Source organism: Xiphias gladius, chromosome 17 (genome assembly GCF_016859285.1).
Source record: "Xiphias gladius isolate SHS-SW01 ecotype Sanya breed wild chromosome 17, ASM1685928v1, whole genome shotgun sequence".
NCBI classification, from domain to species: Eukaryota; Metazoa; Chordata; class Actinopteri; order Istiophoriformes; family Xiphiidae; genus Xiphias; species Xiphias gladius.
Window position 1 is genome coordinate 17,635,423 of NC_053416.1, and position 27,987 is coordinate 17,663,409.

A 27,987-nucleotide genomic window follows, 5' to 3' on the forward strand; every position below is an offset into this window, starting at 1 on the left:
AGATACCCATTAATCCTGATAAATATGATACATACAGTCTATAACAAGGCTTTCTGATACCTGTATGTGATGTCAGGTTTCAAGCACATCTGAACGCAAAAATCACTATACATCACTTTACATCCAACAGTTCACAGCTAAATTATATAAAATGGTCGGATAAAAACTGTAACGTTAAGAATATTTGCTAAAACTTATACTGCTACACTGGGCTGGTAGCTTACTGTAAGCTTGTTTAAGCTTACTTGTTGGAAATGACTGCATGGTGTATACTTCTAAAATAGACTCTGAGAGCCTTTGGGATTCAACAAATGCAGACCAGTAAATTAGAAGAAGTTATTGAATGCAGCTAAGAACATCATAACAAAAATATTGCATAATAATGTTTTTAATTTTATTGGTTAAATGATAGAGCTGCACTATTTGGATAAAATGAGTGTGGTTCCCCTCACCCAGACTTAAGAATATGATGCTGAGGGAAAGCATTTTTTACAACAAAAATATGCAATCTCTTTGTTTTGACACAGATACAAACAACAAACACTATGTTTGTGGCTCGGTTTTTAATATTCTGTCCACTTATATTTTCATAAATGGAAGAAGAAATTCATATAAACATTTTTAATATGAGCAACACTGTAGAACGCCACCATCAAATGTTCCCTGAGCCGAAATCTGATTGTACTGTTTGGACTGAACGTTATCACATGGTTGATATGGGTGGGCACTAATGTATAGATGTAATTGTATTGTAGTTGTATAGATGTAATCAGTCAAGCAGAGGTTTTCTCTGCTACTAATGCCTTGGTCTTTGGTTTGTTTAGGGATTACTCTAAACCATTTAGTGACATGGTGTGCGATCACTGCAATGATACTGTCTTTTCAGCCCTAAGCCTCATGCCAATTACTGCAGGAAAACAGTTTTTCTGTCAGATTCCTTCACCAGCTGCCTAAGATTAATCTTTGCATGTGTCCTTGACCCCAGTCCTTTAGATAAAGGACCAAGCAAAATAAATTTGAACTTATTTTGGCTTTAATAATCCACCCTAAAGTGATGACACCTCATAACAAAACATTAATATTTCTGTAATTAATACCCTGTTCATTCTCTGAAATATATCTGTCTCTTCTGAGTAGACAACATGCCATAATGGTAAACAGATACAGTACTTTTATCCCTTTATAGCGCTTTTGCAGCCAAACAACAATAATTCCCAATAACTGTAGTCCTATTGTAAATGTAATAGTTGACACTATTAACATACATTGGAGATGGATAATGAAAAGGGACACAAGCATCCTAAACACTTCTAGTCTTAGCGGGTAAAAATGAGTGGTAAGGAAATTTAAATTAATATATATAATAATAATATAATATAATAATTATTTAAATGTCGACATCACTTATCCTGTCTGGTCTGCTTTTGATTATTTTTATCATCAATGTTTATTATCTCCCCTCACAGATTGTATAACTACAGAGCAGAACAGAACAGCACTAGTCTTACAAACATCAAGTAACGTGTCAAACTCAGCCACTAGCTATGGCAGTGTGACCTTCAAGCCCGGCTGTTGTTATTTTCCATAGAGGTCAGCAGCTAAGAATGTGAAGCATGCAGAGCCTGAAACATGCCTTTCTCTTCCTAACAACCCCCACCACTTTTTTTGTAAATATTTTTTTCTGCTATTTTTACACAATACCTCCATTTTTGTTGGTTTAAAATTGGTCAATTTTGAAGGCTACTCTAAGGTAACTCCATCATTCTATTTGTCAATGTCTTGTCTTCTTCTGTGCATGTCCCAAACTTTTTACTTTCCTACTTTTGTAGCACTGTGAGCAAGATCACTAAATATGGTGTCATAATGACGTTGGTCAGTATTTCCAAGACCAGTCATCATTGGAGAGACCTGTGAAAAATGTGATAGCTATTTTAATCTGTTTCCCTGCAGGATAGCATGTAGATATTCGAACTGCCTAACTCACCTGAGAATGGTCAGCCATTCTTAGTGTGCTTAACCTCACGGGCCTTTGCTTTGTTAAACTGCACAAAATATGAAGCTGCCAACTGCAATTAGACAAGATGAACAATTCATTATTCATTTAATTATCATTAAGATAATTTCATTAGCTTTTTTTCCTGAAAGATAAACTTTTAAGCAGCTACCTTTGGATATGTACGTGATACACCACGTAAACTTGATGGCTCTGTGAAGCACCTAAAAGCAAGCTACTGTGTCTATAAACTGCAAAGAAAGTATACCAGAAAATGACATACATCTGCATATACCAAGTACTACAACATTGTTTGTTTATTACAAAGCTGCACTAGCATCATAACTAACAACTGAGGGCAAAAGTTTGTTAGTTACATACAGAATATGCACAATTAGTTGTGCTACAGAATGATCAATTCAATTCAATTATCCCCTTTCCTTTATGTCTATTCAGCACCAAACAGCAGACACAACAGGTAAGTGACTGCCTGGTGCAGAAAACCAAAGATCTAGTTACCGAAAAACCCAGATATTTTTCTCAAGAGTTTGTGGAGACAACAACATGGCTAAAAAAGACAGTCAATATTGGAGTTACACTTAGCAAGACACATGATTCCGAATGAATGCTACTGTTGCTCCATATCTTCTGGATGTGTAAACAGGCCACTGTTTGCCAATACAATCCCCATTTAAGCAAAATAATATATGAGGGTTGCGTCTATGTCAGCTTGTTTTGGGTTCTTCTGCCCACCAGTGGCCAAAAATGGAATAATGCAGCTTTAAGGTTATCTAACAGTTGGAGCCTCTTTACTTCAACCTCTTCTTTGAATCCTGGATGAATAAGGCAGCGTTAGAACCAACTTTAGCCCTGCACGAAAAAATGCAACCCATTATTCATTTGAAGGGAGCCAGTTCATTGGCACAGCAAAGCAGGTGGCTACAGCAAAATAACACAGGGTCATCCAGCAAAAAAACTTAACCTGTCTCCACTTTTGCTCCAACACAACACAGTGTCATCCGGCAAGGCACTGCACTGGCCAATTATATATGTGCAAGTGCACATTCCTGTTGGATTACTTTGTAATATGAACGTATTTCTACTTTTTACCTTGTAGTCGTCACAGCAAAGATAAAATAGTTTTCACCATGATTACTTTCCAGGGTTGTAAAATCCAATATGTGAGGATTACAAACCGCTGTGAGTGTCGCTATCTGATAAACATTTAAACACATAAATATGTCACTCAAAGTTGACTTCCTGGATCGTATTTCACTGTCTCACAGATAAAAAAGCACACCCCCATCAACAATGACCCTTGCACTGTTTTAATCCAGACCTGTTTTTGGTGTAATTCCCCCCAATGCAACCCAAATGTTGAACAAAAGGCTATTATGGCTAAAAGATACTAATTTTGTGTAAAGGGCACTTTTAATGATGTCCTATTGTAATATAGAGTAGAGGTCGTCAAAGGGCCACCGAGTAATCGTGACCTAACTCAGGACCCAAGTTGGGCTGGTTCCAAATTATTTTCAGTCAAGTGGACGTACTACCTGCGCTGACCATGTGGTTACTTATGATTATTTCTGACTTGTGTTATTTGCAGGAGATTCATTCATCAGGTTTCACATCAGGTTTGGGTAGGTTTTCCAAGAGTCTATTTCAAATTGGGTGTAAAAATTTTGTTATGTCTGGATGCTCCTGGACGCTGCTGATCTGAAATAACATGATGTTAAGCTCTGATGAACATTCAAAAGTTGAAGAGATGAAAAATCCATGGTGCTCATTTAACTTTTAATTAGCGCCACCTTCTTTGTTCATTACGGCCAGGTCGATCAATTCTGCCCGCTTTTGTCAACATCCATTTAAGCTGCCAAAAATGGTTAACACTACTCCCCTTAAACAAGCTACCACACTATTTTAACAGTAAGCAGGCTAGCTCTTAATCATATTAAGCACAAAATTCTCTCTACTGCATTCATCATGCACATCACATGCAAGCATGCATTATATCATTTGGGTTCCTGTTCATCCCTACTCCTTAATCTTTGAATTTTACTCGGTAACAGTAGCTCAGACTACAAACAACAAAAAATGGCATAAAGCAATGATTTTACAGAACGCAAATTCACTGAATGATCACTGCAACAAACTTCCCAGAAATATCAAATATGGTATTTTTGTAACAAATACCAAGTGTATTTTTTATAAAGCAAACTCACCCACGATATTGAACTCTCCAAAATCAGAGATAACCTAACAAAAACACTGCAGACCGAATGAGTTATTTTATGTTATTTTAATTGAAGTAAGAGTACTACAGATTATTGGTTTACAAGTAGAATGCTGTCATTTGAACCAGCAGGACTAAATCCTGTCAGATCACACTGTCCAATTGCTTCCATTGTATGGAAGAGTGTGCGTGTGTTTATTTCTAGACATGTGAGATGTCTGAACAAATGAACAAGAGAAAACAAGACATACCCTGAGAGAACCAGAGCAGCTGAGTCTAATCCAAAGATGAACCGCAGACCAGCCAACGCATCATGAAATTCAACAAACACAACACACGCCCCCACACACGCATGTGTACACACAGCCACAGTATTGTAGTTTACTGAAGGGTTTTAAAGCAGTTGTACAAGAAGCCAAAAACTTTTATACTGATCCTGGTTAAAACAAAACAACCTGGTGTAACTTTAGCTGTTTGTGAGTAACTTACCCTTTTCCACACAAGTCTGCTTGTTGTCAGTCCTTCATTCCAGCTAGGCAAGTTTGTTCCTCAGATGTCTTTTGTCTCAAAATGGAGGCAGAAACTCTCCAAACACAATTCCTTTGCTCTGAGTTTTTGTTATTTTGAGTCTGCCAGGTCCAGTTTTGCTTCTCTCCTGCTGATTGCTGCACGAGCTGCTAACATGACAGCATTCATAAACAACAAGTTGGAATGAGAGAGACCACTGAGAGATGAAACACACAGGTGCATGCTGACTTCCAGCGAATACAAACAGAGAGAGAGAGAGGCATAGACAGCTCAGAGGAGCACAGTATGAAACGGCTCCTTTGCCAGTGGTTCCCCTTGTGTGGGACTCCAACCTTACTCCACCTCCCTCCTCCTCCTCCCTGCACCTCCCCTCCCTCTCTCCTAAACGGCTCCAAGACAGAACAGAAAAGAAAGGACAACTCAGAGGCTGCTGTTTCTTGAGCTTCTTCCTGTGAACAGATGTGAGTACAGTATAGATGATTTACTTTTGGCTTGCCTAATTTACATAACAACTTATGTACAGGAAAGATGAAGCGCAGCAATAGCACTTCTTTCTTCACACATTGAGCTTGTTTCAAAATGACAGAAGCATTTGCACAGACCAATTTATTATTTTTTCAACTGTCCAAGAGATAAGTAACTCATAACCATAACAAGACCTTCAGCTATTTCTCACCAATATCTTTGTAGAGGCCAGTAGCACAGAGACTAGAAGGGAGATGAAAGCGCTGATGTTTTAAATGTTTTTACATGTACATATCTTAAAGTAATGCAGCAGGAAAAAAAATGATTTGATGCTGCTTTCATTGTACAAAACCTTGTTTAAATGTTCTATTTAGAAAAGCATGCACGTTATGCTCCTTCTGACTCATTTAGAGTCAAACCTATACAGAAATTAAATATAAAATGTAGGTCTATGTAAACAAAGGTCATATGGAATGTCATACACAATGGCCAAATTATAAACAATAAAGTACATTAACTGACCCTCATTAAGAATTTTGCTATAAATGCCTAAATACAGTAACAATGCTTTAGTGGCTAGTATTATGTCAGCCCAGAAAAGCAGGCAAGAATGACTATAATAATAGTGTTGAAATTTCAGTTTTACAGAAAGAGGAAAGGGGGAGGGTTCATTGAGGCTTTTTGAAACATCACTCAATGCTTCCCTTGGGCAAAAGTTGGCCTCAAACAGCACATGCCAGCTCTCACTTGCCTAATTTCAGAATCACCAAGAAGTGTTTATATGGGGGCAAAGCAGAACTGAAGTGTTTTCCTAATACTGAAAATTCTCCAGAGTTCCAGAGTTGAATATTTTTTAAATTAAAGTCCATCCAGAAATCCAGAGTCCAGAAATGTGTCTCGGACAGTTTTATTAGATAAAGACTTTGGTAATTCTGGAAAACTGTAGTGGAGATGGCATCTCTGTCTATGGGCCTGCTGGCATCTGCATTTGCTCCAGCAGATTCACATTCCCATGTTCTTGGACTCTGAAGCCAGTTTGGCCCATCTTGAGAACATGTCAAGGCCTCACTTGCCCGTGACAGCTGTGTCAAACCCTTTTATGTGGTCAGGATGACTAGCTCTGTTTTTCAAAGTCAAAAGGCTAATTCTCTAATTACAAAACCCCCTTCAGTGTAAAACCATTCAAGCCATCTTCAGATATATTTATATTGATATTAAATAGGGCTGTCACTTTGAACGAATGAGAAACTATCACGTAATTCAACCAATGTGGCCTGATCCTAAACTAACATTGCGACGTAAAATTGACACTGATCCATTAATTTGTTTCTGCTGCCTCACGTGAGTGACAAGCTAACAGGTGACTTCAGATTTGTTTGCTTGGTATTACACTGTAAAGCAGTTACACTTTCGAAGGTCAACAAATAGCTTTAACTTGATTCTATCCTATCCTTGATTTTTCTGTCTATGATGTCAAATCCAAATGCTTCCACACACTTGGTACAATGCTAACTGCATTCCTACAGATCTGTGTACTGTACTTTCAGGCTTTACGAACCACAATCAAGCAAAGTTTATGACTTAAACATTGAAGATCCTTTTTACTCTAGAAAAGTGCAATGTTATCCCGATCATTAAAAGCCTTGTGGAATTGATTGCTTTGAATTTCTATCAGTAACTAGTTTTCCATCCAAATGTAGCGCAAGCTTTAACTGAATAAAATTGGCAAAAGAAAATGCAAATTAATGTGTGTTTCCATCCACTACCATTATGCAAATATTGGAATTTGAGCACATTGAGATGAACAGCTGGTGGCACTAATTCTCTAGTTGGGTGCCATTGCAGAAGAGGGCAAAACAAGATGGCATAATTAAAACAGTTCCAGGCAAACCTCAAACAGTGAAAAACCATTTAGCAAATGTGATTTTCTACATGAACGTTTGTTGTATGTATTCATTTGAGGAACTTTACAGTCTGCTCATCACGCCACACAGATCTGACGATTTCATCTGCCACTATTTTTAGTCTCTTCACTGGAACACAAGCTTGAGTGACCAATAAGTCACATGCTTCATGTACATCATGATCAATTAGTTTGGCCTGTTTCCATTGCCCTTTGTTGCATTTTGATTTTATTGTAACAAACTTTACCACCTCAGCCAAGCAAAAAAACTGTTTTAGTTTTTGGGTTTTCACTCAGGGTTTTTTTTATGTGCACATTGAAAATGCACATAAAAACATTACTTTTGCTATATATATATATATATATATATATATATATTTTTTTTTTTTACACATAGTAGTTATGCATCAATACTCAACTGAGTATTGATGTATAACTACTGTGATTAAAACATGATGTGCAACTGATTTATATGTACGATAAAAGGTACATTTTTCCATCTTCTTTGTGTACTACAACTGTAGAATATAATGCAATCCAACACAACATAAAGTCAAGGTACTTCCTGAGTTAATGTTTTATAATTACAAATCCTATTATAATTATTAGAAAAATGTTAGTACAGTAGGAAAATCAGATCAAGATGCAGTGACTGCGAACATGCTTGATATGTCTGCTGGAAGACTGTGACCATCAAGCTTGGTTTTTCAATCATAATTACAAGCCCTTTTGCTGATGACCTCTACACATTTTGTAACTAATCTATAAATAATAACACTTGACATTAATTAGAACAAATTCTTTTTTTGTTTTTTATCAAGGAAATAAAGTGCAGATTCCTGTTTGAATAGGATATATTTAAAAGTATGAGCAGGTATAAATAATGGATGAATTAATAAACAGCTGGCAATTTACAGAAGGGTTTTTCACAACATGTTTCTTCTGATGTATCATATGAAATAAACACCAAGGAAATTAACTGTAAATGTATACTACACAACATTTTTGTAGAGCAACACTGTAAAATTTGGTTTCTGAGTTCTGAGTGGTTTCTGGTTTGAGTTTCCACTAATGCACAGTAGTAGTGTCCTCATTGAGAGAATGATGTTTTCTGCATCTGTCTAGATTCTTTTTCGTCCTTGTATTTACACAAACTGAAAGAAAGATAAGGACAAATTCACATCCATTCTCTTGAAAACATGCAGTACCGAAAATTATACAAAAACAATGAGAAACCAAGGACCATATGACAGACAATTTATTTAACTACCTCAGCCTGCTCTTAGTTAATGGAAGACTTCTTAAAAGAGTGGACTCCTAATTTTAGATAAAAAACATCTTGACTTCACGTCCACTAGCTTGTCCATTGTCGAGACAGGTCTGCCTTTAAAAAAATCCAGATGACCCTACACATTAAATTACTTTCCCGCATTAAGTGCAGTATTCGCACAAATTCAAGAGAAAGTGAACAATAACTGCCAAATGGCTGAATCTCCTTGAAGGGAACACAACACCTTCATGTCCCACAGCAGTCTCCTGATCCTGAGTACTGTCAGACACATTTCAAACCCTTGCATGCCAGCTGGGTCATACCTTCTATCTTTATGGTCCAATTGTGTCATTTTGGTTATGCCAATAACTGGTCTTAATACTATACAGAGCAAGGTCACACCTCTGACTCTTTCCGAACTGTCTCCAAAGAAAGCAAGATTTCAGTTCCCCCAGTGTCCTAGCTGATGTCATCACCAACAGGAAGCCCAGCAGCCTTGCATGACAGCCACTTAAGATACTTCTTCCTTTCAGACTGTCTGCAATGTGTCTGAAGACCCTCAACGGGTCCAACAAGGGGACAGCAGCCATTTCCCGTTGTCAGAACTTACCAAGACACAAGCCATCCTACACAGTGAAACAGAATTCAAAAATCAAAACTGTTTTCATGGGGTACAGGATGGAAAATTTTATCCCTCCCCAGAAGGTAACACTAAGTCTAAATCTGAGTAAACATTCACAAAGAGCTGAAACATTCACAAAGAGCTAACAACAATCATGACTGGCCAAACAAACGTGTTCATGTCCCTTTCATTAACATAAGCTATTCTCATTAACAAGCTGCAGATCCATAACTATGGAGTGGTACGACACAGATAAATGTCATTTAATTAAGAACTTGTAAGGAAGCTACTAATTAACTGACTATTGATTAGTCATTCAAAGAAAAATGTATAGCTGAACATTTTAACGACTGTTTACAGAATAATTACAGATGCTTTAATCAATATTTTTTTTATTAACAACAGAACAAATTATTACACTATTTGTAATGTGAAAGGTGCCGCTCGTAGTGCTGAACCCACACAGAATTATTACCTGACTCTGCAGTTCCCCTGAGCTCCACCAAGGGTTTTAGCATCTCTAAGATCATCATTTTGATTCACACTCACTATTCTCATCTGCCTTGTTCTAGCCACAGCAGGAAGCTGCTTTCAGCCAAAAAGCTCTGATAAACTCACTGTAAGTTACCTGCTCATGTAGCAGACAGACAAAGTAGACACTGTTCTGGTGAAAAAAGTGGAGCATCTAGCAAATAAAGAACCAGATATTTCCCAGATGGTGGAGATTAAAACAGAGCTAAAAGGAGAGTGAATGTTAGACTTAAATAGACTCAAATGAATGCTAGTGTTGTTCTGTGTCAACTAGATGTGTAAATGGGAAACTGCTTGGTATTACAATCCCCATATCAACTGTATAAGGTTATAATACTATGTCAGTCTTGTGTTTACAGCTTGTTGCACTGCCCCCAAGTGGCCAAAATATAAACAATGCAGGTTTGCTTGGTTCCCTGCCAGAACACAGGCTGAGAGACAGTGGTTATTATGTAGATTATACTGCACAACTGATTGTTGACAAACAATCCAGATTTAGAAAAAAACAACAAAAAAAAACATACATTTGGCACTTTATCTAAAGTATTGATACAGGTGCTAAATACAACTCCTGGTCGTTCTCTGACATGAAGCTCAACTCCCACAACTCAGATGTTAGAAAATAAGTGCATGACAGGAGACAAGAAAGATTCTTTTGGTCCTAGCTCACAACACTGAAAATGATGGCCTGCCAACGATGCTTCCAAGTATTTGTGTGAGGATTTATTTGTTTAATTTTAAGTGTGGCAGAGTTTAAATAGTTTAAATAGTTTAAAAATAAATAATGGTATATTTGCATTTTTAGTGTGGATTAAAGACCAACTGTAAACAGCAACAGAGATGTAGTACTATAGAAGAGACATTACTAAAAGGATTTTCTTAGAGGAAAAAATGTAATACATTAAAAAGAAAAAAATTGAGTACATTTGTAAATATAAATTTGCGTACACTTTAAAGCTTGAATACTGAAACTGAAATTACAATTGATTGAATAAATAAACTGAGATTTGAGATTTCTTAAACTGTTCATTAGCCTACAGTATATAATATTGAGTACTATAAATAAATATATAGAGTACTATAAATCTATGATAGAAAATTGTCAGATTTTGCAAACCACCAGCACTGCTACTTATTATTTTCATATTTATTAACTTTCCTGGTTCCTCAAGAACAGTAGAAACCGAGACAAGAACCAACTGCAATCGAAGTGTTCAACTATGCAACGAGTCACTGAATGCCTACCTGCTACCTGCAGGGATGCTGGCCTTCACTGCCCCGTCCTCTGAACCCTGCAGGGAAATGCATGGATTAAGTATACCCAGTAAGCACCAAGCAAACTGGTTTTACTTAGGTTTTGTGAGAACTCACATGTTTTGTGAGAAAATGTTTTTACAAGATATGTTTTGGCACAAGCTAGTAAAACAAAGAAACTCTAGAATTTATTGCACATAAATCGTAAAACAGAAATAGCTGACCGACAGTCCAAGTACGGGATCGTTGTTTACTGTGAAGGTACTGCTACCGATAGTGGCACTCAAACAGCACCATCTAGTGTTTGTCTCACACTTAGTCTGTGTGTGAGAATTTACTGCACTTGGGAGTGAGACATCTTGGATCATCAGAGGCACTCACTCTGAATCTCAAAAGCCCTAATGGCAATTTATGTAGGTGATCATTAGTTCTCTTTTATTTGCTCTTGTTCTGACATATAGTATAAGATATGGTGTATCTTGAGTTGGCTTACATTGTATGCACATACGGTGATCCAATGTCCAATATCACATAACGAAATTGAATAACTTATACTATCAGAGAACAAAGATTTACCATTTTCCAGGGATGTGAAAAACCATGCTGTATTGAGTTTACTGCTGGTAACATTTCAGTGCACACAGAAGATATTCCTCCATAACAATTTAAGTATCATAGTATTGCCTCATACATTTACAGCAGACTATCATATTTACATTTTTTTTTTTCATCTTTTTAATCAAGTGAGTGTAAGAGGACTCCAGGTCCCGTAAGAGACAGTCTGCTATGTTACATTTTACTAGGTCAACATGAAGTTGCATTTGAGGCAATGTATGAATGACACAATGTCCAAGTTATGTTTCAAATTCATCATTTACTTTTTTGATAAAAGAAAATAAGTGTGGTGATATGCTGCCTTTATTCTGCAAAGTGCATTAATTGTAATTTCGAAATGGGAGCATTGTAGACACATTAAAGCAATGCTTCCAAGTTCTGTACTCATCACATTATCTGTGCGTTAACCGCAAACAGTGAGTTCAAACGTTTAAATCCTCATGAAGGAAACTTTTACGGCTGTCGGGTCAGCAGCTGAATGGGGATGTACAGGAGATTAGGATCATCATTTCCAGACATAAAAGCGTTAATATACAATCATTACTAGCATAACGTCGACGTATCAAATCACCTGTTAGCTTGAAAAGACTTTGTTTCACTACGGCTTGAGCCCCCCCCCTCCTCCCTTTTTTTCTTTTGTAAAAGTTTGTTAGCCGACCAAGATTCAGGCTCATGTAGCTATTTTGTCTTCTCTACTACTATTAACAGGTGTTTCTCATACCTTATCTAATAAAAAGCAAACACAAAATGTCTCACCTGTGTTAGCAAAAGTAAAAAAAAGTCTTATGAGTTATTTTAACTTTCAGCCCTTAACCGTTAGCTGACACTACTCTGACCGTAAGACTTGTCTGTTCCCTTATCGCAAAAGTCAACGCTTCCTACAATGTTGACAACCCCTCTCTATATCCCGGGGAAAGACTGGAAAGCTATTAGCGTAGCAATGACTCCACTTCAGGGTCCAAACTTGTCCAGAAGTGCTTCTTCTTCAGAGGAGACGGGGCCTTTTCGATTGGAGGGCAGGCAAGAATTAGGGACCAAAAAAAAAAGCCCAACTTCTGTTAACACTGAACACCTCTGAACACAGCTTTACTTTCCAGAGTTTCACATTTTTCACGGCAGACATTTTGACATGTCACAGCAGGAAAAGCACAGGTGTGTTTAATCAAATTAATGATGGCTGCATTCCACTTGGTGGAAGTCCTGGCATCGTGCATGCTTGGAAACTTAATGGAACCGAGCCAACCTTGATGTTATTTATTCCGCCTGTTTTTTCCTGCCATGTCAAGTCAAAAACGTCCGCAGTGAAATAAGTTCCCTGTCCCTAATTCTGATACAGATTGTGCAAATTGTGCCCAGTAAAGTAAATTTACAGCAAACAAAACATATTTGGTAGGTATGTTTTGTAACTTTTTCTTAGAGAACGGGTTACTGTAATGGAAAGTGGAAGCCTCAACAACACAATGACACTGCTGCAGGATAGTAACTGTTTCGGTATTAGCTGCCCTAACCTTCCCACTGGTTACTAGAGTGAAGAAGCAATGTTTTTACAAAACACATGGCACAGGCTAATATGTATAAGCCTACATCATTCCACAACTTTGCTTTATTCACTTTTGAGAGTATCAACAGATTTTCTGAGTCATACAACAAATAATTGGTATAGGCAGTAAGCACTTAAATCATCTGACATAACCTGAAAAATGAAATGCAACAAGTGCTTGAAAAGCAGTGTGTTTATCAGGCTTGCACAGAGTGTCAGGGTCATGATAAATAAGCAAAAGCTTGTGTCAATGCGCCTGGAAAAAATTAACAATCCAACAACAGTCTCCATTTCACTATATTGTCTGTATATTCTTTTGTCATATTGGCTTGGTTGCTCCTGTGGTAGTAATCAAAACTGCATTGCCTCCAAAAATAATACCTGTGGACTAGGGCCTCACGAGAAGCTTAAAGGATTCATGTAGGCACCTAAATGTTAATCACTTAATGATATGACATTTACAGGAATAAAACACATATAATAAACCCACCCACCTCGACGCCAGAAATAATGAAGATCAGTTCTCCCATGTCTGATTGTCAACATTTCTTTTGTGCTTTTTCGCAGGAGGGTCATAGCTACAAGTTAAATAATAACTTGTGACACATGGAAAAATATTTCTGTGGTGCAAGTCTTCTCATCTAATTCTGGTCACAGTGTGTGAGAAGGCAGCAGAACACTAAACTTTCACCACCACACCTGAGGAGGAGCCACAGACAGAGCTTAATGACACACCTTCTCATGGCATAAAACCTGATTCATCAGCAACCATCAAGAAATATCCGGATTTCTCGTAGCACCTCCACATTTTGGGCAAAGAAGTGGAATTTGAGGGGAATGTGACCAAACCACTGCCCAATCTGTAGTTCATTTTTGCTGTGGTCTCCACACAACGTGTATTCCATCTTTCCTGAGCAGTACATCTGAATACATTTACCTCAGTGAATGCATGTTTTTTTTGCACATGATGTTTTTGATGGAAGCCAGACTTTTTACTTTTTTTTTTTTTTTTTTGTAGTTGGGCTGGATTTATAGCAGTGCAGGTTAAAAATAAATACTTTTTCAGCAGTTCAGGGCAACCAAAAGATAGAGAGCCAAACAGCATATCCTTCAGTCCTGCATTAGCATTTCCCTCCAGTTGAAACTGTGATTGGGTCCGTGTGTCAGAGGCAAGATTGGGGGGTCGACCAGCTGCCACACCCCGGTCTCTCCCATTTCTTCACAAGCACAAAAACCCAAGTAAGGAATCTACACAAAAAGGAGACAGAAGTGTATGTTATAAAAGCAAAAAGTGAGGTAGAGGAGAAGAATTGGAGTGTTGTAACTAAAGGAGCGGGCTGACCTTTCGGACAACTTGGACAAAGTCCTTGGAGTTTTGGGGGCTCAGGCCTTGTATCTGGCGAGTACAGGCCTCCAAGGAGGAGGCATGGGCCACAATCAGGACTGTGTTTCCTGTGTGAAAGAGGTAGAGAACCACATTCCACTGATAGCATTAGCTTAGTGTAATGTTTATAGACACTTGATAATATGCAGTTTGAATTGTTCAGGCTCTTTGATACATTTAAATAGAGACTGGGACAACATCCAAAGTAAACATTTTGATACAGAAGGCCAGCAAGCTAAGAACAAAGTGCTTATTAAAAGCTGCTTTTTCATATACAATTGTGTCACCCTATTCATTTTCAAGGTTTTAGGGTGTGTATGTGGAGTCAGGTACACTTTCCTTTGTGTAGGGTCAGCAAAGCAGAAGCCTGTTTCATGCAGATCCCATTGTTTAGTTTTGATTTTACCAGCATGCTTAGTGTACAGTGGCCACCACAGATGAAATTTCGAACGGGAAAACATCAGTTAACAAGAAGGTTTGAAATGTAATCATCTCGAAAAGAAAGTAGCCAATGTACTTTCAACATGCCAACATGTTGTGCGTAGTAAAGTTGGTATTAATTTGAAACACTGGATACATGACAATTCTACTTTACCTAAGTTCTTGCACTCTGCAAGGATCTCTCGGGTCACTTGGAAGCTCCTGCTGATGTAAGTGTCATAAGACTCTGACACCGCCAGCTTACTTATGGGAATATGAGGTCTAGGGACAAAACAATAGGTAGAGATGTTTTTTTTGTAAATTGCAGCATCACAGATAAAAGCATATAGATTCTGTAGTATTGGTGTTGCTGTGTACCTGTATGTTGTATCCACACTCAGGTTAGCAGCAGCCAGCTCAGCTGGGGGGATCCAAGTGGGTAAACATGTGCCTGAAACCCACTTGGTCCATTCAAACAATCCAGGCTCCACTCGGATCTTTGTCTTTCCCTCCTGCTGGAGACCTGACACAGAGTGAAACACAAAGAGATGCAGTCAGAGATGAAGATATCCCTTAGAAAACACTCAGGTCACACCAAGCATCCACCTGTTAATGTCATTTTGTCTTGCTCTGTTTGAACTTTTGTATAAATTCTATAAATACATCTTTACATGAAATGTAAGACTTGGTGCAATAAAGGTTTGACAAAGAAAATATTTCTAAAAAGAAAAAAAAATTCATGAGGTGCAAAAGATGTTTTGTCTTAATTTAATAAAGCATTAAATAACAAGACATATGCTATTAAGATCTGAGCCAAACTGAAGGTTTCAGATCCAAAAATTAACACTAAAAAAATCCAGCATTATCAGGCAGCAGTAATAATTTCAAATGTACGTTTACGATACCAGCTGAGGAACCTGAATAGATGCTGGGTAACTTGTCTGTGACTGTGGTCAGACTATTGATGAGGGGCAATGAAGATGAGGTCCTACCCTGCAGAATATGCTGAGCAGTCTGGATGCAGCGAAGAGAAGGAGAGCAGTAAACAAAGTCTATAGTTGTATGGCTTTCCAATAGGGCTTCACCTGAGCATACATAAACAAAAACATAGTGTGATTCTACTGACAGGCAGTTTAATTGTTATATTTGGGAAATATAATCTCTACTTTATTTAATTATCCTTAAAAACTTAAATCCTTTAGTAATCTTTTGTAATTTTTCATTAGTAGATATGGTATATGACCTCTTTTACACATACTTATTGATTTACACAATATCAGAATAAATCATACTGTGTATGAAATGTACTGACCTACAAGACGGGCCTGGGTGGAGCCAAACACAGTAACTGGACAATCCTTATCATAGTCCCGGTGACCTCCGCTTCTGGCTGGCAGGCTGGATGGCATGTTGAGATTAGAGCGGATGTAACAGCCTACACAGACACAAATGAGAATCTTAGAGCAGAAGGAAATACTAACGTCAAAATCGTCCGATGTAAGTCTACAGTATGAAAAGGTGTCAATATCGCCTGCATGCTAACCTTTGGAGTCAAAGCACTGAGTGATCCAGTGTTTCCCAAACACCACATCCATCCTCTCCCCATGGCGACACACAAACAGTCTCATCTTAGACAAGGAGGACTGACTAGTTGGCCTTGACACCTGTGATAAAGATTCATTTTAAATTGCGAGACATTAGACACAAGTTGCACAGCACTAATCTCAACCTCCCCTTAGATGCTTACACTGTAATTACTGATCTTAAACACAGTCTTATTGGGCTGCAGAACATTATTGCTCGACAGCAGCGAGGTTCGTGATTGTTTTTTTCACTTCAGCATGCAGCCCGAGGAAGCTTTTCTTTTTTCTCTGCATGCAATAAGGAAATGTCACACAATACAAAAATGCTGTACCTGCATAGGAGGACAGAGGCCGGTGAGGCTGGAAGGATCCATGAGAGTGTCAAGTAGGCAGTCGTTGAGCTGTCCATCAAATAATAACCCACCCACAGTGTTACCAGAGTTAGGTGGAGAAGCACAATTGAGGATGGAGTGAGACCTGAGGATCAGACAAACACAGAGAACTCAAGTCAACTTTATTCATATAGCACTTTAAATATGACACGGTTTATCCACAAGGAAAAAAGTATAATGAAATAAATGGAAAAAAAAAAAAAAAAACGACCAACTCCTACAGTCATATTGTATACAGCATACAACATATGAACTCGCAGACAAACGGAAATACACAAAAGTCGGAGTGTAATAATGTGGGCGAAGGAGTCCAGTTGAAGGGCTAGGCAGGTAGCAGGCCAAGACAGTGATTAATTTGCTTTTCTTTCGCTGTAAACTTTCCAGTTAGCTAAGAAACATCCCCTTATTTGTAAAAAAAAATCCAGACTGAAAGGATTTGTGAATGGTAAGCTTGAGATAAAACTCAATGATGTTTTTGTGAAGTGGTTGCAAAAAGGGACTTCCCTCCCAGGATGGCTCCTTATGTGTCATGGAATTTTTTTTACATGCAAGAAACACATGATCATGAGCTTGTGTCTGTGCCGAGTATCGCGCTTCCCTTCCGTACCCGTGGACAACCCAGGTGTCAGACTCATCAGCACGGTTGACATAGTTCTCAGGCAGCAGGCCGGACAGCCCCGTGCCCAGCGAGGTGCCGTACACCCAGCCCTCGCTGGCACTGCTCTGCTCCACCGGAGACATGAAGATAAAGTCTCCTGTCACCAGCTCAAGCTCATCGTCATTCTGAGGCACATATGGGTACATGACTTGCAGTGTCTAAAGGGGGCAGATGGTTAGCAACCATTAGACAGTGGTAATTAGGATCTTAACATTCCTTTCACTTAATGTCAAATAAATCAAACAGAACTAACAAGTGCCAGAGTGCCCACTGAGGAAGGGAAACGTACTTGTTAAGAGGAAGTACTAATTTCCTCATTACCTCATGGTTAGCAAACCGAATATCCCGGGAGAAGAGCACAGCCAGCCAGTCACAGCCCGAAGACACATCCACGGTTTTGGCTAACTTCTCCAAAATTGGAAGGTGACTGGCTTGGAAGTGGTATGCCAAAGTGACATGAAGTTGTTTCTTATGGGGCTCGACATGAACATCTGGACAAAAGAAAAAAAGAGGATAATGTGCACACCAGATGCCTATATACGTATACTCATGACAATGATGTAATGTTCCCTTCACATTATTTTAACTATAATGGTTCTCCACTGACATTTACACACTGTCACACAACACACTGATAATGTATTATCTAGTGATACTGCTCAGCTCATCCCCAACATATAATTACAGTAGATGCAAGTAGTGCACAACTGCAAACATATGAAGCTGCAAATATACAAATGAGAGCCTCTTAAAATGCATCATTCTTGATCAGGCCTGGGAGCACAAACATTAACCCTGTACACTGAGTCTACAATACAGTATTCATGTATGATTGGATTTTCACCAAAGGGACTCGAACCTGCTTTAACCGCTGCTTCAGTGGCAAAATCAGCAGCAAAACTCTTCAGCACCTCCGCCAGCTGCTCCTCCACAAAGAGGCCAATGAAGGTTGAGGAGGTGTAGAGCTCCAGGGAGAGGGGCATGGGTATGCGACCCTTCCACTTGGCCATAGTGGTCTGGAGAGCATCGGACAGAGCCTCCACCTTCCCATCAGCACACTGAGCACAGCAGAGACATCAAAACAGGAAACTCAGCATCAACGTTGAAGCAGTGAACACCCAGTCCTTACATGACATATGCATATACAAGCACATGTGTACACTCAGTGGCCACTTTATTAGGTACACCTTTAAAAACTAATACAATCCAATACAACAGCTCAGCCATAAAATCCTTCTTTTACAAATAATGTTCAGTTTTGATTGACATTGAGACAGGTATTAATTTAAATATAAATTTTTTACTGAAGTCTAGTTTGCAGTGGTGTTGAACTGGATTACATTATAATAAGAGGTGTTTCTAATGTTGTGCCCACCCCATTTATAAATACAAGGGGAGAAGAATATTAGAAACATATTTTAATATAATGCAGTCCAGTACAACACCACCACAAACTATGACCTCAGTAATAACCATATAGTTAAATCAATACCTCTAGGAAAGTTTTAACATTAACTGGCCATTATAAGGTGGTAGACCTCTTGTATTGGATTGTAACAGATTGTATAAAAATCTACCTAACAAGGCGCCAGGGGGCATATATAGAAACACTGCTATGAATGGCGGGCCGTGCAGTACTTAAGCTTAATGCCAATAAGCAGCATTTGTTATATAAAAGCTAGTATGGAAATCAGCACATTGACAACATTAAAAGCAACATGAGATATAAAGAACACCAAAGAGGTAGAATCATGATCAAACAAGACTAAGAGTCTGCAGCCATGCAAGTGGCACCGGGAGGCTACACTTTGCACTAAACATAAAGTACAGCTGAGGCTGATGGGAATGTCATTATTTTTGCAAGTATTTGGTCAAAAACCAAATATTCGACAAATAAACTTTTGACCAGAGGATGGCACTCGACCGGATGGTGGCACTCTTCATGGGAACCATGAATGTCTGTACAAATTTTTGTGCTAATCCGTTCAGGATATGTTGAGATATTTCACTGGATTTGACCGGCTTGTTGCGCTAGAGGAAAAGTCACGGGATCCTCAAAATTATTAGAATTCATCCTCTGGGAACCATGAATGTCTGTACAAAATGTCACGGCAATCCATTCAACAGGCGTTGAGATATTTCATTCCGGATCAAAGTGGCAGATCAACTGATATTGTCATCCCTAGAGCAGCTGTCGTGGCTATTTAACACAACAAACCCTGCAAAATTATTTATCATATAACAAGGAGTAAATGCCAAACACTGACAAGCTGCACCAACAAAGAGGAGCTGGGGATTTGAAATATGTAGCTGTGAAGCTGATTTGCGAAGCTGATTTAGTTACCCCTAAACTTGGGGGAACTAAGCTTAATGAAATAATATATTGTCCACTGCATAATGAAGAGCTTCATTGGGATGAGACAACATGTAACAAAATGTGTGGTGCATAGACTTAGCATGTCTTCAAAAAAAATAAAAAAAATAAATGACATGACTCCCTCTACACAAGCACTGACAAACACAGAAACACACACAAGAGTAAGGCTGACCATGAAGAATTGGCAGAGGGTGATGTGGGGGAAGATGTTGTGTGCCTTATTCTTGCCACAGGAGAGGCGGGACTGCTGCCAGAAGTGTGAGAGCTGCTGGAGCAGCGGCCCACTGGGTCGCAGGTATAACACATATTCTCTGGGCAGAGGGTCATCCAGGAAAGGGTCATCCACATGGGAGAAAAGCCTGGAGCGACAGACACAGCCAAGATGACTGGAGGTGAGGACAGCTAATGTCCAGCAGAGGGCACTACTGATGTAACAGCAAAGTAACACATCAATACAATGCTGTGTTAGGTCAGTTTTTTTTCAAGTTTTTTAATGGCACTCCAGTTGTTCATTAATAAGTTTGAGAGAGAATTTGAGGAAATGTGTTCTCACCAGTCACAAGCTGCCTGGACATTTTTGCCTCCTGTCGAAACCAGAGCTTTCAAGCTGCAAAGACAAAGAGAAAGGGAGATCAAAGCTCAGTCACAACACCAGTGGTTTCTCTTCCGGACCAGGTTTCTTAGGAAGAGGTTGCTGCACTTCCATGTAAAAAAAAATAAAATAAATAAACATTCCAAGAGAGCAGTGAAATGACAACAAGCACGCTGTAATTCATAACAGGAGTTCATCATTCATACCAGAGGTCCATGAAACAGCACTGAAACGGATTTGAATCGGCCATATTCTTTGCTCTGAAAATATTTAATAACTCTGGTTCTATCATCAATAAAGTGTGCTCATCGGTAGATGCACATCCCCATATTCAGTGGATACTCGGTTTAACATGAAGCTGAATCTGGACATGATTCTGATACAAGTGATCCAGTCCATAATTAAACACCAACCACTGTATTAGAGAGGCGAGGGATTCTGGAGCAAATCAGCTCACAGTGTTGGTTGACAATTCACTTCTGCAGCAGCCTAAATTCCCAATATTAAGACCCCTAGATATGACAGTAACATTGAGAAAAATATAATCAGTGCCTTGTGTTTTAGTGTAATAGACATTAATAAGAAAAATGCAATGTCCATGTCATTTCATAAACTCTCACTTCTCAAGATGTCTTTCTGAAACAAGAGGGAGCTGATTGCATGATTACTCTTGAGTGCTCAAAATCTAATTAGTGTCTTTTTATAAAACCTCTGGTATTGTGGGCCGCCTCTGAAGGGATTAACTGATTCCAGTAGCTTTCTTCGCTTTTGAGAGGACTAACACAGACTGTCTAGACGTGACTGTTAATTCTGAAGGTTTAAATCTCTGCCTCTCTTTAAGTCAATTGGCACATCAGTTAGATACTTACCGAACACATTAGACTCTAACAGCCTTATCTGCAAAGATTTGGCACACAATAGCCCAAACAAAAGTGTCTGTTTATTCATTTTAAAACTTCTCTATAACTTCTCTATATCTATAGATATAACAACTCTGTGTGTTGTCTCTGTATACCACGGTGACCGCTTGCCAAAGATTAATCTTGATAGTTTATTTTTGTTCATTTATTTATTTATTAATTAGTGATATAAAAAATGTATCGCAGTAACTAAAGAAAGCAATGTTTGGGTGCATGACTAATTAGATTATTAAGCAACAGGAAATGAGTAGCACATTGTCTCCATAGCATTTGACCTTTAAACTTCAACTGCAAGCCATGCAGTCCGTTCTCCTTTCAGGTTAAGTTCTCTGTGTGTTATGTGAAATAAAGCCAAAGCAGCCCAAAGTCAACGAGAATTAAACACCCATTCACTTCATTAGATAACCAAAAACAAACCTCCATACTGCTGCCATGCTTTATCTAAAGGGTAACTGTGATGCCCCTAAAGACAGCCCTGCTATTCACTGCTCTGAATGGCCATTCTAATGAATAGAAAACAACCATCTATAGCTGATATTAAAGGAAAATGAACAAGCAGGAAGTGTGGTTATCTGTTCCACTGTACAGCCACCATTTGACTTAGTTTACAGCACGTTATGGATGTTTCGTCAATGTTGACAGTGTGCACTGGGCCACTCTAGCGTTCAAATTCAATGAGCCATTTTTAAATTTGTCCCACTGAGAGGGTCCTAGATACAGCAAAGTCCCCAAACCCTGGGGCAGTGTGCCCTGACAGAGCACAGCGTGCAGGGTGGGGAAGCCAAAGCTACAGTATCGTAACAGATGGCTCACACAGAGCTACTACAGCATGCACAGACAAATATATGCAGGGTGAACTTGAATTGGATACAAGCTACAAAGAGAGAGAAGCACAGTCAAAACTTGGATTAGTCTCCTGTTCATTCACCTGAACTGGCCTACAACTGTTAGATGACAGATACAACAGTTTCCCTAATTGATCCATTTTTATTCATTCAGTATAAACCACTACTGCATGTAGAAGTCCTAAGACAGAGAGTTGTTTGTTGGCTCCAGTCGTATTATTCAGAGATTCCACCTGGTGCAGTGTGGAGGAGGAAAAGAAGGGGATTTTCTCTCAGAAGGCATGATGGGATTACAGGCAGATGTGACTGAGAAGTCACAAAAACCAATTCAGGCCAGAACATTGGATTGATTGCTCCTTATCTCAATGGTATTTTATGAAAGTGAACCCTTGTGACATTAAATGATAGAAAAGGTCTTACAGCTGTGTCAGAGAGCACGCTCACATAGACGATACAAGGTTTATTTGAATTTAATCTTTTTATGCTGCTGAAATTACTAGAAACTCTGTTTCAGCACATTCAAGTCAAGTCGACTCTAATTTCATTTATATGGCCCAATATCACATATCGCAACTTTGCCTCAAAGGGGGTTTACAATTTGAACAGTATACGATACCCTCTGTTGTTAGACCCTCAAATCAAATAAGAAAAATTCCGCCAAAAAAAAAAAACCCTTAATGGAAAAAATAAATACAAGAAACCCCAAGAAAAGCAATAGGTATAAATAATAACATAGCATGGTGTTGTTTGCCATTTTTAGTCGTTGATGTGAGGCATACTTTTCTGCAGGAGGGTAAATAACAGCAATGTTTAAAACAACAACAACAACAAAAAAAGGCTCAATAACCACTACCACAATATTAGTCATTCCCAGCTCCACGGATCCAGTCTAGTAGATGGCGACAGCTCAACAAGAAAAGAGCAATCAATAGCAAGAGGCCACTGTAGGCTAAACTGTAGCTGTTGTCACTTTTTATCCTTGCATTTCTCTATCACAGAAGCAGTAGGCATTTAATTGTTAAGCAGAAAAGAAGAATATTACAACAAAGTCAGGACAATAATTTATTAAATTTATGAAACACGGGATTTTACATTATTGTACATTCAGCATTAATCTTGAATTTAAATGTTTAAAATTTTAATGTTTTGAGTCAAAGCTTAGTGCTCCAAGTTAGACCACGACACTGGTATCCTGTTATCAGAAGCCCACAGTGGCTGTAGTCCCACCAAGGTAAATAATAGCTCCTCTTCCAAGAGCAAAAAATGAATGTCTTCCTATATATCAATATAATACTGAATGTAATTTTTTAAAAGAGTTTGTAAAGCGAATATTGAATCATTAGAACACCCTAGATTTTATAGTTTCAGAAGAATTCTTAGCATAATTGATACACACAGTATATAGGACATCTGGCCTGGCTCAGGCTGAGGTGACGAACCGGAAGGAAGTTGTAGTACACTGCTAGATGCATCTTAAAGGTGAGATGTACCACATGCACTGTCTTTCTTGTACAGTACTGACACTGAAAGTTATACTGATTTAGATATGTGGACATTTTGCATAATGCTGCCTCAGTGGGCCCGTTCCCCACTTATTACATCCATTCTTACGCATATACTAAAGAATGAATCAACAACTAAACACAGGCATATTTATGTAGTGGTTATCATAAGATAATAAGAAATCAACTATTCATACCACATATAATACTACTCACAAAAAAATTGTGTGTGTTTCAGTGTTTTTGTGTGTGTTGAAATTATTGTCATTGTTAATTATTCTTTTGATTATTTCAATTAAATAATTTTATAGTGTGTTGGTTAAATTTTAGAAAATAAGGAAAAATGCCTCTCACACCCATTTACCAAAGGAATCAATATTGTTTTATACACAAAAAGTAGTCTGTCAAACTATTGATTCTGCCAACGACAATAACTCAATAAATCTACTGATGATGCGAACACCGTACATTTTTTAAATTGCAGATTAAGACAAACTTTTAGTTCGAGACTTCTTGGGGACCCCTCCCTAGTTGGGACCCTGGGTATTAAGTTCTGCTATCCTCCCACGTTCAATGCCCCTGCTGGCCTTTATGATGCATGGGTGACCTCGAGTGTCTACTTGCCAACTACTACATCAGATGTACTGGAGGTGCTGTCTTTTGCACACTGAATATAAAGAATAACCTGTTAAGATTATATAGTTCTACTTCTGTTTTGTTTCCATTTCCTTAGGCAAAAGAAAGTGGGACGCTGACATCTCCAGCACCCACAGAAAGCAGGAGAGGCGTGACAGGGAGTTGCAGAGGGAGCGGTTCACACAGTTCCTGGAAAGGGAGGCAGAAGCCATGCGACAGGAGATCGAGCAGCGCCGGGCAGAGTTAGAACAGACGGCAGAGTTTCACAGGCGCTCCCTCTCTACGGGCCAGTTAGTCCATGTTTTGATCAGGAAAACAGCACATCCTGAACCACAGCCCTATGCACTGTATCTGCTGTTTGATCCTCTTTCATTTTTAAAGAGCAAATGAATTTTTTTGTGACCGAGGGTTTGTTTTTGCTGAATTGAATATTCCTGTTTCAAATTTCTTTTCTGTCTGCTCCAATGTAGTTGAAACAGTCATGGGCAAACTGTCCTCAATAACTGCATCTAACCCCGAGGCCTCTCCTTTGCTCTTGGCAAGAACTGAGCAAGTTATTTATAAACTGCATTTCCTGTTCACAGCTAGAGGAAGATAAAAAAGATTAGAGAGTGCGAGGGAGAGAAGTCACTCAGGATTAGGTATGGCTTCAAACCAACAGCACTGTTTGCCTAAATGAAAGTGACCATTATTAGATGAGGGCTTTTACTTAATTTGCAGAACCACCGCTGCAGGCGATATTGGAAACAGCCTTTGAATTCACCAACATGTGGCCACTGTGTTTAGTTCCCACTTCCACATTTAAACCTAATACAAACAAAATGTGCTGGCTGCCTGTTGCATGTTTAAACAGCAGTGTTTTGGGTTTTTCATATATGTAAACATTCTTTGGACTGTTTATTATAGCTGACCTCTTTGTTAGACTTGGATATTTTAGAGAAAGTTATTGCTTTTTATCAGACAATCTGCACACTTTTCAAAGTATCTCATGAGTGAGAGCACCTGAGATTCCTCTCAACATTGTTTTGCGGGTTCTTGTGATAAAACTCGACTACATACTGAAAATGTCACGCCTTTCATGGCCACATATTAGCCAAGAAACAATGAGGAAATCATAAATGAAAGCCAAGAGTAACAAGCATGTAGAACTAAAGTGAACAAAACCATGCTACCCTGTCTCTACACACACGCGAACATGTACAACCGCTAACACTCACAGCAACATGCTCCCAAGGGCCCCTCCTCGACTCAGTTCTAAGGGCGAATCAACATTTCCTGTTTACAAGCCAGTGGCGAACACACATCGCTAACCACTTATCGCACTAACAGCACTGAGAGCACTGCTGCTGCCCAACACCGGACTGCACCCTAACAAGAGCCCCGTCAGCAGAGGAAATGTGTTTCCCTACTTCCACCCTGGCCGAATATGCTCAGACCTGGTGAGCCCACGCCGGGCCAAACGCCAGACATTTCGGCCTCTTCCTCAAACTTTTCACTAGCTGACATCCCAGTCAGGGTGAATTATTTAAAAAAAAAAAAAAAAAAAAAACAGTTTGAATCCAGCTTCCTTTACATTTTCATTCCAGTTTACAACAGATCTGTTCAGGATGTGATGTACGACAAAAAAAAGGGGGGCAACAGGTGTACAAGGTTGTAATATTATAGACACAAGCCTGAGGCTATCATGTCAGCAAACACTTACAGACTAATATTGTAACTGTAATATTTGCTCTTTGAGTTCAAGGCCACCATTAAGAAGTGACACATAATGAAGTTGCTGTAAATATTAAGAGGAACAGTCTGACATTTGGGAGATACACTTGCTCGCTTTCTTGCCGAGAGTTAAATGAGAAGGTCGACACCACTCTTTTGTCTGTGTATCAACTCAGTACAGCTGGGAGTTGGTTAGCTTAGCTTAGCACAAAGACTGGAAGGAGAGGGAAACAGCTAGCCTGGCTAGCTAAAGCTCAAAAATCCACCAGCCATCACCTCTAAAGCTAACTAATTACATGTTTAATCCCGTTTCTTTAATCCATTCACAAACTGAATTGTAAAAATGACGATTTGTGGTTTTACAGTAAGTAAGATACTGTATTTATTTTTTGGCTAACAGCAGCACAATGACTACATGGAGTCTTTGCTAGTTACAGCACGTAACTTGTCACAAATTCATTTTACATTTCGGTTTTTGTGCAGGTTTGAATAAATGAGATACAGCCTGTTAAGTAGATAACTTTGGAGGTGTTAGCAGGCATATTTTTTCATGGCTGGACAGAGCCAGGCTAGCTGTTTGCTTCCAGTTTCTGTGCTAATCTAAGCTAACAAGCTGCTGTTGGTAGTATCATATTTCCTGTACAGACATGACAGCAGTATCGAACTAATTCTCGGCATGAAAGTGAGTAAGCGTATTTCACAAAATGTCAAACTGTCCCATTAATGGTGGAAGTGACTGGTGATTATTGTTTAAGTATTTCTGGGGACACAACATTTTGCTCAAAAAGGTCAGCAAACTCACTAATGAGGCCAGCTCTTGGTGTTGTACACACATAAAGCTTTTCTTTGAAGCCGACAAGGCAACGTTTCAGGACCAAATATCTAACAAAGCCAGCTGTGTACAGCTGGCGTCTGGAACTGTTTCTCTTCCTCTCGCTTCATTATTTCTGGAGAAGAGAGATGAGAAGTCCACGAGGCCAGACAGAGCAAGTCAGAGATTGACACCATTAAATGAGCTGTTTGGGCCTTTGTGTGAGTCAAAGATGTTAATAATATTCTTCACTAGAGTACTGTGTCCATCAAGCTTATCAGTTTGAACAAATGATTATCAATGCGTCTGTCAAACCTAAAATGAAGAGCGCTGTTTTAGCATGAGTGTTATTTTTAGCACTCACGTCAATGGAACAAGTCAAAGTGCACAAAAGCAAATGTTTCACTAAGAATAAATGAGACACAGTGCCAAAACTGTGATGCATCACACAACACTTCCCAAAGTCCCAGGATGTGATACGAAGCAAAAAGAACAAGTCTGAGAGTTACAGCCATGGTTGTTACTAGGCATCTTTAAAAAAAAAAAAAAAAAAACACCAAATCAGGACCATAATTAAATCTGGAACTCTAATTTCCAGGTCAATTTGTTAAAAGATTAAGCAAGTACAAAGCCTCAACAAGTTTTAAAGCTTTTATTTTGGTCCAATCAGTAATTGTGACTAAAGTTTGCAATATTTAAACCGTCTCTAATGAGAAAAAACACGATAACTCAGTTGGTGTATCAAAGTTTGTCCTATCTGTAAGTGACGTGTGAATCCCCTGCTTCAGCCGCCCTCAAACCACAGACTCAACAGAGCACTCAGTAAAGGTCACAAGCCACTTCCGCAAATGGGCAACTTCCTCTTGGTCGTCTTGAATACAAGCTTACAGTTTGTTCTTGGAAGCTGCACACGCAATCACCAATGCGTCACATGTACGCATAGGTTACATGTCGTAACGTAGCCCCAGACATGGCCCTAACTGGGTTCTCACAGTGCTTTTGTGCATGTGTTGTAGATAACAGTGAAATTGTTTAAAGCAAGAGAAACTGATGGAGGTAGGAGAACAGCCTCACATAGTGAGACTTCCTCTTGAACGCACAAAAGGCTTCATGGTGTGAGTGACAGGGTGAGAAGAAAATGTGAATTTACCGTACACAGTCTGATCTCAGCTAGATGTGTTACAGCTCAGTAACCACAGA

General features: G+C 38.9%; 1 protein-coding gene across 7 annotated transcripts in view; it reads right to left on the reverse strand.

Moving 5' to 3' along the window:
* The window catches only part of ubash3ba (ubiquitin associated and SH3 domain containing Ba), a 93,599-nt gene that overhangs the window by 58,116 nt on the left and 7,496 nt on the right, over window positions 1–27,987 (reverse strand). For 6 of the 7 annotated variants that reach the window (XM_040150000.1, XM_040149999.1, XM_040149996.1 and 3 more), the window contains exons 2-15: window positions 20,322–20,375; window positions 19,941–20,127; window positions 18,251–18,449; window positions 17,713–17,882; window positions 17,341–17,549; window positions 16,674–16,818; window positions 16,302–16,422; window positions 16,071–16,193; window positions 15,751–15,843; window positions 15,137–15,281; window positions 14,934–15,040; window positions 14,297–14,406; window positions 11,986–14,202; window positions 10,791–10,837 (exon numbers count right to left, since the gene is read on the reverse strand). In XM_040150000.1, coding sequence (XP_040005934.1) covers window positions 14,065–14,202; window positions 14,297–14,406; window positions 14,934–15,040; window positions 15,137–15,281; window positions 15,751–15,843; window positions 16,071–16,193; window positions 16,302–16,422; window positions 16,674–16,818; window positions 17,341–17,549; window positions 17,713–17,882; window positions 18,251–18,449; window positions 19,941–20,127; window positions 20,322–20,375 — 1,801 coding nt within the window. In that variant the 3' untranslated portion in view covers window positions 10,791–10,837; window positions 11,986–14,064. The remainder of the gene's footprint in view (window positions 1–10,790; window positions 10,838–11,985; window positions 14,203–14,296; window positions 14,407–14,933; window positions 15,041–15,136; window positions 15,282–15,750; window positions 15,844–16,070; window positions 16,194–16,301; window positions 16,423–16,673; window positions 16,819–17,340; window positions 17,550–17,712; window positions 17,883–18,250; window positions 18,450–19,940; window positions 20,128–20,321; window positions 20,376–27,987) is intronic. The other variant, XM_040149997.1, reaches the window with a different exon arrangement.